Source organism: Microcaecilia unicolor, chromosome 3 (assembly GCF_901765095.1).
Source record: "Microcaecilia unicolor chromosome 3, aMicUni1.1, whole genome shotgun sequence".
Taxonomy (NCBI): domain Eukaryota; kingdom Metazoa; phylum Chordata; class Amphibia; order Gymnophiona; family Siphonopidae; genus Microcaecilia; species Microcaecilia unicolor.
In genome coordinates this window covers 53171469-53184986 of record NC_044033.1, presented here as the reverse complement: position 1 = coordinate 53184986, position 13518 = coordinate 53171469, and the positions used below count along the sequence as shown (strand labels likewise).

General features: G+C 43.9%; 1 protein-coding gene across 1 annotated transcript in view; it reads left to right on the top strand.

Annotated features, from left to right (window-relative positions):
• MERTK (MER proto-oncogene, tyrosine kinase) overlaps nt 1–13518 on the top strand; it is a gene marked incomplete at its 5' end in the record, with an annotated part of 146225 nt that overhangs the window by 27081 nt on the left and 105626 nt on the right. Inside the window, one exon of the mRNA XM_030194661.1 lies at nt 5081–5254. Coding sequence (XP_030050521.1) covers nt 5081–5254 — 174 coding nt within the window. The remainder of the gene's footprint in view (nt 1–5080; nt 5255–13518) is intronic.

Sequence of the window (13518 nt, the reverse complement as noted above, 5' to 3'; positions counted from 1 at the left end):
TGCTTAAATCACCTGGGGGTACCCAGCCCCCAATATTTAGCTACACTTCACTGGGCAGTGCTGCTGAATATCAGCTCTGACCGGCCCAAAAAGCTGGGCAGGTTCATGGTGGTGCATGGGGCGGCATTGGGGAGGACTCAACAGTTATGCGGGTGCCAACAAAATTCAATTCTAGGACCCGCACAGCTAAGAGACCGAAATTAGCATATGCCAAATTTCAGCTTGCCTAAATTTGGCGGTTTAGCTGTGCGGGTGCTGGCATTGAATATCGGCCAGCACCCGTATAACTTAAAAATCCCTCCCAGGCCCTCCGATTCCACCCCTTCCCCCCAAGCAGTCAACCCCCTAAAATGATTCCCTTGCCCACCATCACCATAGGCCTCCCTAGGCCTACTTGTATCCCGGTGGTCCAGTGGGGGCATTGGGGGTAGGAAGGAAGCCCACTTGCTCCTGCCCCTAGTGGTGACTTCTGCAAAATGGCTATGGTGATCTCTCGCAGCTGTATTCTTGTAATACCACTTTACTCCACCATAATTACCTAATAGAAGTATTGTTCCTTCCACTTTGTCTACCAGACCAGTCTTAACCAATGGATTATGCTCTCCAACTAGCAGATAAGACAGAGCAACTCTGTTTGCCTTCTTCATGTAAGCTGGCATAGCAGGAAAGACAATCAATAATTGTTCTGTCTCTAGCACAGAAGACATCAGATGGGTGCAGGAGGAAGACAGTTTATAGGCTCTGGTGGTATTCATTCTGCTTCCGCCTTGGAGCTGGGGCTGAGTCTGGGGCCCAAGGGGTCATAACTTGGGTAGCAACCTTGGTAAGCTGTACTCTCCTTCAGAAGACCAGTAGTCTACGTCGATTAAGGTCGGGCAGGAACTCTGCATCCCTAAGGCTCCCTGTCTAAGAACAATAAAGTAAAAAAATTAATAAAAAAAAAAAAAAAACAGCAGGTTGTGGCTGTTGCAGGGCTCTGCCACATAACATCCTGCAAGGATCCAAAAAGAATGAAAATAATATATACTGATAAATTAAAGTAGGAGAAAAGGATTTTGTTTTGGAATTCAAGTGCTCAGGCAGAGACTTAGTTGCTTCCTACTCCCATACTCCTAGGTAAAAGAAGCCCCCAGGATGTCAAGAAAAATTGTTGGGACAAAAAGCAAAGCTCTGTGGTGGGCTTATTTTGCCTTTGGTGTGATGCCCCACAGCCAGAAACCAGCAGGAGCATGGAAGTCCTAGTGGCTCAGCCACAGAGGATGGATCTGGGTGACGTTTTGTTAGGAAGGAGGTAGAATAGGAGAAAGAAAATCTAGGGAAAACTAGTGCAATGCCTTCAGTTTCCCCCCCTTAAAGTCAGGGGGTGGAAAAGCCCTTCTCTTGGGGAGAGAGTCCTTCCAAGCCATTTTTTTCATTAGTTTATGGTGATATACCAGGAACCCATGGAAAAGAGGTCCATAGAGGCCTCAGCATGAGAGAGATTTATTGATTGATTGATATACTGTACTATCACCGAGAGTACCAAGTGATGTACACACAAATTAAACTGCAAAACGCTGTACAATAATTATTGGACAACAAGACAAAAGAGACATTGGACAACAAGACATTGGGGAACTGAGGAACTGAGTTTGATTCCCACTTCAGGCACAGGCAGCTCCTTGTGACTCTGGGCAAGTCACTTAACCCTCCATTGCCCCATGTAAGCCGCATTGAGCCTGCCATGAGTGGGAAAGCGTGGGGTACAAATGTAACAAAAAAAAAAAAAGAGACAAAGACATAAACAATGTAAAAGAGGATGCATATCACAACAATCATTTCCATAGAGAGAATTATAGAAGTTAAACCTCAATTCCAGTACACATTAAATAGAGAAGATCCCTTCCTTCCCTGATGGTTCTCAAGCTGAAATTCTATTCAAGGACCATTATTGGTAGGGAACAGAGGATGATGAAGTAGAAGGAGGAAGCCTCGTGGTAAGGCTTTTCAGGAAACATTAACTGACAGACATCACTGACCAGGTTACAGAGGCACTGACAATTTTGGAGGACCAGAAACAAAACCCCAGCAGTGTTAGGGAACCCCATCTTGGTGGGGATTATCTAGATCAACAGGCTATTACAGATATAGTGCAGGAAGTGCAGGTGGTTTTGGATTCAAAAGGCAATGAGCAGGCTATATCACTTCTCGAGGAAAGAGCAGGAGAAGCTCTTGACAATCCCTAAGATAAGGCTGTGAAAGTATGGGAGAAATATGAAAGCGTGCTGCCAACTGGATCCAGATTCACAGGACAGGGTTGATTCGGCTTTGGGTTTAACCCCACTTCATGCAGGGACTTGTAGTTCTGATTTCCCCATTGTAGTCCCTAACAAAAGCAAGACTACAAGTCCCAGCATACATATATATATATATATTTTAACTCCTAACCCTTATTCACTTGTTCAGAACCCTTATTTTATCATCCTCACTTTAATATTCCCTTATCTCTTATTTGTCCTGTTTGTCTGTCCTAATTAGATTGTAAGCTCTGTCGAGCAGGGACTGTCTCTTCATGTTCAAGTGTACAGCGCTGCGTATGTCTAGTAGCACTATAGAAATGATAAGTAGTAGTAGTAGTAGCTTACACTGGGATAAACCAAGGACTGTATCAACTCTGTCCTGTGAATCTGGATCCAGTTGACAGCCTTACCATAAAGTGACTAAGGTTGCCAGACACACCACCATCCCAGCTGAAGATGGGAGAGCCTTATGAAATTTGCAGCATAGAAAGCTTGAGACCCTTCTTGAAGCGGGCATTTGTGATAACTGGAGTGTCCTTAAACAACAATCTGTGGAGGATGCGTGGTTCAGGCTCTATTCTGCTGGATTCAAAAGTCACAAAAGAGGCACTGCAAAAGGATCCTATGATAGAATCAATGGCTCATTCCTGGCAGATGCATAATGTGACCTAATCTGAATATCGACAAGAATGATGTTAATGGGCATCAGCGGTCACTGATACTGGGCTGCTGATTCAACCTCAGAGGCCTGCCTGAGCAGATAACCTGAATGTACTCACCTTGAACTGCTACTGAAAAAGGTGTGAGCTAAATCCAAAAACCTTCCCCTCTCCCTACCTTTTAAGGACCAGTCTTGGGGAAACTCATGCAGATGTAGTATGCTTCCTGAAAGTAGTGAAACATGTTAAATCCTCAATATGACAGACTTCCCATCCTAGGATCAGAACCTAGAGCTGTCTTCATCCCTTCCAACCTTTAAACATGCTGCCCCTAAGGCCGTGTCTTATATCTTAACTTCGGGCACGTTATTGCTAGGACCCTTATTTTAGGATGTGTAACAATAAGGTTTCCTTACAAATGGTACTCGCATTCCTTTCAGAGTGGTTTCTTGGTTTCACTTGAACCGCACTAGGCTTTGAAAAGGATAGTGGTAAAGAAATGGACAAGACCACATATCTGTTGGACGCCAGGAGAAAAAGTGTGAGTTAAATCCAGTTGCAAATTACAGAGATACCTGAGGATAACAGAGCTATTCAGAAGAACAGACTAACTCTTTATCTTATACAAAGGACCAAGAAAAAAGGACGCAGCTGCAAAAGTACCACTAGCCAAACGAATCAAGGAAACGATAACAATAGTCTATACTGCTAGTGGTTGTAGAGTACTGTAGAAGCTATGGGCACGTTCCACTAAGTTGCAGATCTCCTCTTAGGTAGAGTACAGGTCCATTCTGCTGGAGGATATCTGCACAGCAGCCACCTGGTGATTTTGCATGCCTCTTTTTGTGGCATTACAGCTTGGTAGTCTCATCGCATAGCAAGCAGCCTTTGTTGAAGAGGTTTAGGGGGTAGCTTGATTTACATACCTTTTCATTAAAACTGGTCTAGCTATTCAAAAAGAATGGCTCACTTATTCTTACCTGATAATTTTCTTTCCTGGATTACTGAGCAGTCCAGAAATCCACTAAAGGAAGTCCAAGTGGTGAGAACAGAGCAACAGAGTTTAACATGCAGCAGGTAAGTGGAAATGCTGACAGGCAAATTACAGCAGTGGACACTCTGGTCCTTCTCAGGGTAAAGTGGGACAGATATTCCCAGGCTGCTGCAGGTGGGAAAAAAGAGGGAGAGAAAAATTTATGTATAGCCCCTACGTCTTGCCCCATCCTTGACCACCTTTAAATCTAGACTGAAAGCCCACCTCTTTAACATTGCTTTTGACTCGTAACCACTTGTAACCACTCGCCTCCACCTACCCTCCTCTCTCCCTTCCCGTTCACATTAATTGATTTGATTTGCTTACTTTATTTATTTTTTGTCTATTAGATTGTAAGCTCTTTGAGCAGGGACTGTCTTTCTTCTATGTTTGTGCAGCGCTGCGTATGCCTTGTAGCACTTTAGAAATGCTAAATAGTAGTAGTAGTAGTAATAGCAGAGAGAAAGCAAAGGATGGAAAAATACTTCCCTGTTACACGATCATACAGTATATAGGGAAGGCAGGCACTTTTGCTCTATCTGCTGATTGGAGGGCATAACCCATTCATTAAGACTGTCATTTCTTAAGTCCTGGCAAACTAATTAAACCAGTAAGCATAACTGAGCCCCTCTACTTTTCATGGGAAGATCTTATGCAGCTCAAATGTTGTCAATGTCCTGCCGGACCTTCCACCCCACAGGTGGTTGCATGAATGGTTCTGAGTTGTTAAACTGTACAATGTTTTGGGATTCTGTCAAGATGAAAGATGTGACATGAATCCCACCCAGTCTGTTCCTGTTTACTAGTAGTTGAAGGCTGAAATATGTTAATATCTGTGTGTGACTGGGGGGGGGGGCACAGAATGTATATTAACCTTCAATAAATTGCTAGTGAAAATAATTGCTTCTTTATATTTTTGGGTGGTAAAACCAGTGTTGTTTGTGGAACAGAGAATTTTGCAGTATTCCATACCCTTAGTTTAGGGTTCAATAATCTGTGGTTGGTATAGTACCTGCCTGCCACCCTCACTCACCTCCAGGAGAACTGGGTTCTTGTTGAAACACTTGGTCATTAGTATGTTTTATTAATTCGCGTTGTCTCCCATGTAGGGCTTCCATACTTCATTCGGCAGCCAGAGAAGATGAATGTCAGCAAGAATGCTCCATTGAATCTCAGTTGCGAGGCAGTGGGGCCGCCAGAGCCTGTGCAGATTTACTGGTTCCAGAACAGCCGAAAAGTAAAGTCAGATCCTGATTCATCTCCCTCCATGTTGACCATCCCAGGTAAGTAGATGGCTCCAGGAGGGTATGGTTTAATAAATACAGAACAAGCTTCATACTAAAGGCAAGCATATTAAGTCCAGAACTGCCTCAAAAACTAGAATGTATCATAAACTGGAAACCAAACCCCATATGTAGATGGCCTACATAGTACATTTTGGATCAGGAAAGAACATTCATGGTTTCAGAGATGCTGAGTTACCCAGTTCCAGGCTGGAGATTTCTAACCACCCTAGCTTGGTGCATTATGGAACTTGCAGCACTGATTTCCATGGGCAGGGTCAGGCACTACAAATCCCACAATGCTTTGGAATGCAAGTTCAAAACCAGGACTGACCCAAAATTTCCAGCCTGGGATCTCTGTGGTTTTTGCCTGTAGACTACAGGCTTAATTTAGGAAATTTGCTTATTTACCCTGTTTTTTTTTTCTGGGAATACCATAGGACTACATTTCTTTTTGACCTCAATGATATAGGCCTTTTCCTTCAAACAAATGTGAGTAGGAGGAAGGCTAGCTGTTCTGCCTAGCTAGCCTTTTTTATTCTGTATTGCATGCACTGGTGCATAGTATTGCTTGCATGAAGAGCAAAAAGGGGAGAATGGACCTGTAAGAAGTAGAAAACTACAATTGTAAGAAGAATTGAAGCGGTGCAAAGAAAAGCTACGAGGATGGTATGGGATTTGCGTTACAAGACGTATGAGGAGAGATTTGCGGACCTGAACATGTATACCCTGGAGGAAAGGAGAAACAGGGGTGATATATTACAGACGTTCAAATATTTGAAAGGTATTAATCCGCAAACAAACCTTTTCCGGAGATGGGAAGGCGGTAGAATGAGAGGGCATGAAATGAGATTGAAGGGGGGGCAGACTCAAGAAGAATGTCAGGAAGTGGAGTGGAGTGAAGTGGAGTGGAGTAGTGGCCTAGTGGTTAGGGTGGTGGATTTTGGTCCTGAGGAACTGAGTTCAATTCCTGGCACAGGCAGCTCCTTGTGACTCTGGGCAAGTCACTTAACCCTCCATTGCCCCATGTAAGCCGCATTGAGCCTGCCATGAGTGGGAAAGCGCGGGGTACAAATGTAACAAAAAAAAAAGTATTTTTTCACGGAGAGGGTGGTGGATGCTTGGAATGCCCTCCCGCGGGAGGTGGTGGAGATGAAAATGGTAACGGAATTCAAACATGCGTGGGATAAACATAAAGGAACATAAAGGGATCCTCAGGAGCTTAGCCTAGAATGGGTGGCAGAGCTGGTGGTTGGGAGGCGGGGCTAGTGCTGGGCAGACTTATACGGTCTGTGCCGGGGCTGGTGGTTGGGAGGCAGGACTAGTGCTGGGCAGACTTATACGGTCTGTGCCGGGGCTGGTGGTTGGGTGGCGGGGATAGTGCTGGGCAGACTTATACGGTCTGTGCCACAGCTGGTGGTGGGAGGCGGGACTGGTAGTTGGGAGGCGGGGATAGTGCTGGGCAGACTTATACGGTCTGTGCCAGAGCTGGTGGTGGGAGGCGGGGTTGGTGGTTGGGAGGCAGGGATAGGGCTGGCCAGACTTATACGGTCTGTGCCCTGAAGAGGACAGTACAAATAAAAAAGTAGCACATAGGAATTTATCTTCTTGGCCAGTCTGGATGGACCGTGCAGGTCTTTTTCTGCCGTCATCTACTATGTTACTATGTTACTATATTTAGTGTTACATGTTTAGAATGTAGAGTCACCAAAGGGGCGTAGCTAGATGGGGCCTGTAATTAATTTGCGTGTTCCCACCACCTATTCTGATCTCATACTCCCCCAGACTGCTCTTACAGAGTCCAGGAATTAACGAACTCCATAATCAGAAGGACTCGCTGGGATATAAGAAGATAGTTTATTACAATCTCACCAAATGTAGTACAAGCAGTTCAGTCACTCATATGGTTGAGCAGCAGTTCAGGACACGTCTATCACCCGCCTTCTCTGGTAGCCTTTCTTCTCTTGTCTGAATTAATACCCCTCAGACTGTTCCTTATATACAATTTTGACCCTATTCATTTCAATGGACCCCAGCTTTGTCACCAGGGTTCTTGGCCCTTATCAGTTTGATCAAAATGACTTCACATATTCTCAAGCTCTAAGTATAAACAAGATAAGTTCAGAGCGCATCTTGTGAGATGACTTTGCATGTTCCCCAAACTTTTCCATAGCCCCCTCCTTTGGATGTTCTCACCTGGGGTGCAGCTGGCCCAGTACTATCTCTACATAACCATAGCAACTCTTGCTCATGACGTCTTGTAGGTGCCAGTCTCAGGATTGTGGACAAGAGCAAATGCCCCCTCCCTTGCCAGCTCAGCACTTGCTACAGTGAAAGATAACTGTGTCAAAGGTGATCTCTGATTTTTACAAAGCCTGGAGTATTGTGTTCAGTACTGGTCTCCGTATCTCAAAAAAGATATAGTAGAATTGGAAAAGGTACAGCGAAGGGCGACGAAAATGATAGTGAGGATGGGACGACTTTCCTACGAAGAGAGGCTGAGAAGGCTAGGGCTTTTCAGCTTGGAGAAGAGACGGCTGAGGGGAGATATGATAGAAGTGTATAAAATAATGAGTGGAATGGATCGGGTGGATGTGAAGCGACTGTTCACGCTATCCAAAAATACTAGGACTAGAGGGCATGAGTTGAAGCTACAGTGTGGTAAATTTAAAACGAATCGGAGAAAATTTTTCTTCACCCAACGTGTAATTAGACTCTGGAATTCGTTGCCGGAGAACGTGGTACGGGCGGTTAGCTTGACGGAGTTTAAAAAGGGGTTAGATAGATTCCTAAAGGACAAGTCCATAGACCGCTATTAAATGGACTTGGAAAAATTCCGCATTTTTAGGTATAACTTGTCTGGAATGTTTTTACGTTTGGGGAGCGTGCCAGGTGCCCTTGACCTGGATTGGCCACTGTCGGTGACAGGATGCTGGGCTAGATGGACCTTTGGTCTTTCCCAGTATGGCACTACTTATGTACTTATGTACTTAGCTCTCTGGGAACTCATTTCAGCTTGAGCTGCAGAAAAATGTACTTTGTATCCGAGATGGTGTTTGATTTCTAAGAGAGGCCTAGCTCTTAGCCTGAGCCATTGGCCTGTATTTCAGTGAGAGCAAGGGCTAGCAAGGCTAGCATATTTCTTCAGGCCACAGGGGCATGGGCCCCCACAGATTACGCCCTAGCCCCCTCTACATTTGACCTGCTGCCCGCCCCGCCGCCACTGCATCAGGTACCTTGTTTGCTGGCGGGGGTCCCCAAACCCCGCCAGCCGAAGAGTTTTCTTCAGCACCGGTTGACTCCAGCGACTTTGTTGTGGGATCAACTGTTTCTGACGCCTTACGTCCTGCACCGTGCATGTAGCCCCGTGCAGGACGTAAGGCGTCAGAAACAGATGATCCCACAACAAAGGCACCAGAGTCGACCGGCGCTGAAGAAGATTTCAGCTGGCAGGGATTGGGGACCCCCGCCAGCAACAAAGTACCTGATGCGGGGGCGGATGGGGGGGAGTTGTGGTTGCGGCGGAAGTCCAAAGTGGTGGGCGGACGGGGGTTGTGGTTGCGGTGATGGGGGGATCCAAAGTGGCGGGGGGGGGGGGGTCGGTGGCAGGGGGAGGCAGCTAAACAGTCCCCCCACCTCGGGCTCTGGCCCCCCCTCCCGCCGAGGACTGGCTGTACCCCTGTCACCAACTGGATCCAAATTTGCCTGACAAGGTCGATCCAGTCCTAGGTTTACCGCATTGCATGCAGTGACTTATAGTTCTGATTTTTCCCATTTCATTCCTTAAGAAAAGTAAAACTACAAGTCCCTGCATGCAACCTGTTGGGTGAATCTGGATCCGGTTAGCAACCTTATTAGGCGTTTAATATTTTGTTAATTGGTTGTGTGTGGGGTGGGGGTGGGGTGGTTGTGTTAAATATAACTTTTTCATTCATTTCAATAATATTTTTTAAAATAAATTTTATTACAAAAATGTACATTTTACAAAGCAATGACTAGATACATGATATCTACAACAACCAGATTTCAATTACAATGCACAGATTATAATATGATCAGGTACATTTTCTGCTGAATATAATTATTTGAAATACATTGCCTTTAATAAGCGTTCAGTCTCAAAGCAGAGATAGACTACGATTTGTTTAAGGTACAACTACTAACATTCATAGTATTTACATACAATAATCAACATTTGCACACAAACAAAATGCATACATAGACACACATTCAGAGGGACTGAAATAATTCCTTGAGGCATGCTCTGATTGCTTTCCCCACCCCGTAACCCACTCATACAACTTTAAGCATTTAAAATATGTTACGTTAATTTTGTACATCTTAGGTGTTGCAAAGCTGCCACCAGCCCATCAGGCAGACATAGTTGAACCCTGATATGTAAAGTTTATTGGTGCCAACATGGCTGCCATCTGCCAAAATACCAAACAAACTCATAAGTACTTAAGTAATGCCATACAGGCAGATGATCAAAAGCCCCGCGCTGTTCCAAACAGTGCTCTAAAATAGCACTGGAACAGCGCGGGGCGCTATTAGACCTATGATCAGAGATAATGCATGCAAATTTAAGCAGCGCAATTATGTCTGATTATGGGGTAGAAGTGCAGGAGAATTGTGCCTGAACATGCGCTCAGCACAATCCTCCCGCACTTGTTTGACAGGTCTGGGCTGGAGACCAATGAAAGGAGAAGGACGCCCATCTTTAAATCGGAAGATGGACGTCCTCAACTGCCCTGTTGCAGGGACGGCCAAATTTCAAGGGGGTGTCGGAGGTATAGCAATGGGGCAGTTGAGGACGTCCAAAATTTGGATGTTTCTGTGACGGGACAGTAGAGGACATCCAAATTTTGGACATTTCTGCAATGGGCAGTTAAGGACGTCCAAAATCGGATGTTTCTATGAGAAAGACGTCTTTCTCATAGAAACATCCAATTTTGTCATTGGTCTGAGTTTGGATGAGATAAAATTGAACCATGAGATATACAACCTGGTATTTGGAGTTGTTCCCTAAGGTGCAAACAAAAAAAAGCTTCAGAGCATTCAGAGGCTCCTTGTACAGAACTACCAATTTCACACTATCCATCTTGGTGTTACAAATGACGTAGAAGACTGTCCTTACAGTAGCCCTGGCCACTGCCGCCAGAGCCATGCCTATGCTGTTTATTATGTTATGGGGAGGGCTTCACGCTTGAACACTAGGACCTTTGCCTTAACAGACAGATTTCTCAATCTCTCTCATCCCAACTTCTGGTTCACAGCACTTTGGAGCTGCTTCCTTCCCCTTGAACCATATCTCATAATATCTTGATCAGACCTATCTTGATGGGAAAGAGAAAGAGATCAATCACTGGATTCCAGACTCCAAAAGCATGGTCTCTCATTTTAAACAGTTTATTCTGGATCCAGAAACTCTTCTGAAGTTCTCACAAGCATCCACTAACATCATCCTAGAGTCTTGGTTTTCCATATAAAATGATAGTATTATTCAAGTACAGTGAGCACATCATTCGCTGTCTTCCTTGGGTGCCTGGTGTCATGATCCCTCTGTTTCATGCATACGTTGTTGCATTTTGCACAGAATTCTGTGACTCAAACAGAAGAGATGAGAAAGAGTGGCCTTGTCTGGTCCATGACCTAGTGGGAAAGGGTACGTTTTCCAAAAGTTCACAACTGTGGTGCTGAAAATGTCAGTATACATTAACCTTGATTATGACTCGCCCATCCTAAGCCTGTTAAGCACATTATTCAGGAAGTCATGGGCTTGGACTTTTCTCTGTCAAAAAGCTGGCAACCCTAATACCTGCCCTGCTCTATGCCCATCCCTTGTTCTGCTGCTTGTCCCACTCCAAATACCTTGCACACCTACTGCTGCACCATTCTTCAACCTACCAACTGTCCACATTAGAGTGCCACTTCAGAAGAAAAGAAATGGCACATGTATGTACTTTCTGTGATTTTTTTCACAAACTTTGATGATATGACAAACTAACATTATATTAAAATGTTGAAGTCCCCTCTGTAAGGCCACCACACAATTCTTACACTGAAAACACTATGCACAAACTTATACAAAAACACACCCAGAACCAATATTACATCGGTACCTAAAATACAAGTACACTATCCAGTGAGAAAGCAGAATGAGACTGCTATAGATCTCTACAAAGAAACTGCATGCTAGCAGAATACCACACCTTGGTCACACGCACGAAACACAGGCCTTCAGCAAATATGAAACAAGAGACCACAGATTTAGTAATAGAGAAATGAAGGCAAAAATCTGTAAACCTCAAAAAGTCAAACTTCCATGTACAGCAATTGTAGAGAAATAGAAACTGAAATGCAAGATATCAGAGATGCATGTTTCCCAAATCTGACATGTTCCAATTAATAAATTCAAAATAAAATACTTTTCTACTTTTATATTCTGTGCATTTTACTTTTCCATTTGATTTGGCTCATGTCTCTTCGATTTTCACTGTTTTTCCTGTCTTTCCATGGTCGCCTGTCCATTTGACATTTCTTCGCTCTCCATGCCCACCATCCATCTTCTCTCTGTGTCCCTATCTGTCCTGTCCAGCATCTCTCCTCTGTGTCCTTGTTCCTATCCTCAGCACATGTTCAGCGTCTGTCCTCTTAGTGTCCCTATCCTCCCCTTATAGTCAGCATTTCCCCTCTGTATCCATATCCCTCCCTTTGTGATCAGCATTTCCCCTCTGTGCCCCTTTTCCAGCATTGCCCCTCTGTGTCTCTGTCCTGATATTACTGCATGCCCAGCATCTCTTCTCTGCCCAGTTTCATCCCTCTCTTTTCTCTTCCTCCTGCACCTCCCATCTCAAATGCAACATCTCTCCATCTCTCTCCTATGCTCCCCCCCCCTCGCAGTCCAGCATGTCTCCCTCTCTATCCTCTTCTGTTCCATCCCCATCTGATTTGGTTTCTGTCTTTTTCCTCCTGTTCTCCTTTCTGGGTCCAGCATCTCTCACTCACCCCTAGTCTGGTCTTTCTCACTCTCTCTCCCCCTACTCTTTTCCTCCCTTCCAGCAGGTCCACCATCTTCTCTCTTTATTCCTTAGACTTTGCCTCTATCTGTCATATGCAGTAGAAAAAAAAGAAAAAAAAAGCTTCATTTCCTCTCACTAGCAGAGTTGCTTGCTCCTGTAATTTGCTATATTTCTATCCCCCTGCTGACTTCATAGATTCTCTACATGTGATCAGAGAAGAGAGTTGGAATGCTATTAGGTGCTTAAAGATGAAATAGTTTCTTCCATTTGGACCACTTCTCGTGGAGTGCCGCAGGGATCACCCATCTCCCCGATTTTGTTTAAAATGTACATGAACTTGCCGTAGGTGATCAGTGACTCAGCAGTTTGGGGAGGCCAAAGTGGATGGGGCTAGTGTCAGGGTATGGGTCAGAGTGAGAACAGAACAGAATAAGATAAAATCCTTGGCGTGGACACCTATGTCAGTAGTAAAAGGATGGTAGAGCAGTTTTGAACACTGCAAAGAACAAGTCCTTCACTGTGTGACACTGGTGCAGTTGTAATCAGCTGTTTCCCCAGTAACTCTGTAATATGCACATTGAATACACTCCAGGAATTATGTGCCAAACAATGAATACAGTGCACCAAAATACTACAATATATTAAGCAGTGTTCTGGAAATATATACAAGTATTTAGCACAGATTTGTAAGCCCTCCAGAGACAGGAAAATACTTTCTGTATCTTAATATAACTCTCACTGAGCTACAATTGAAAAAGGCATGAACTAAATCCAAATCCAAAATCTAGTACCTCATATTTATTGCACTCCTTAATCTCATATTGTTTACCTTTTGTATGTATAATATGCATGGCCATTATAAGATTACTGTTTCCATTAGCCTTTCTGCCTCCATGATGTGTATTTAATTTTTTAATTTTTTAGTTACTTTAAATGTTATCTTTTTTAAGTTCTTATATACTTTTGTTTTATTATATAAATGGGTTGCGATTACATATATGTATTTTATATGTAATTTTTAATACAAATTTTATTTTAATGCCACTGTTATATATGATACGTGTCTTCATGTTTTTATTATATATGTTATATTTTTGTTTTAGACCCCTGAAGAAGGCCTTTTCGGCCGAAACACGGACCGTGTTGGGTCGTAATAAATTATTCTGGTTTCCAACATCTGTGGCTTCAGTCTGGTCCTTCTGGATATTTTCCGCTTGTTTTGTTGTTTTATACTGTAAAGTA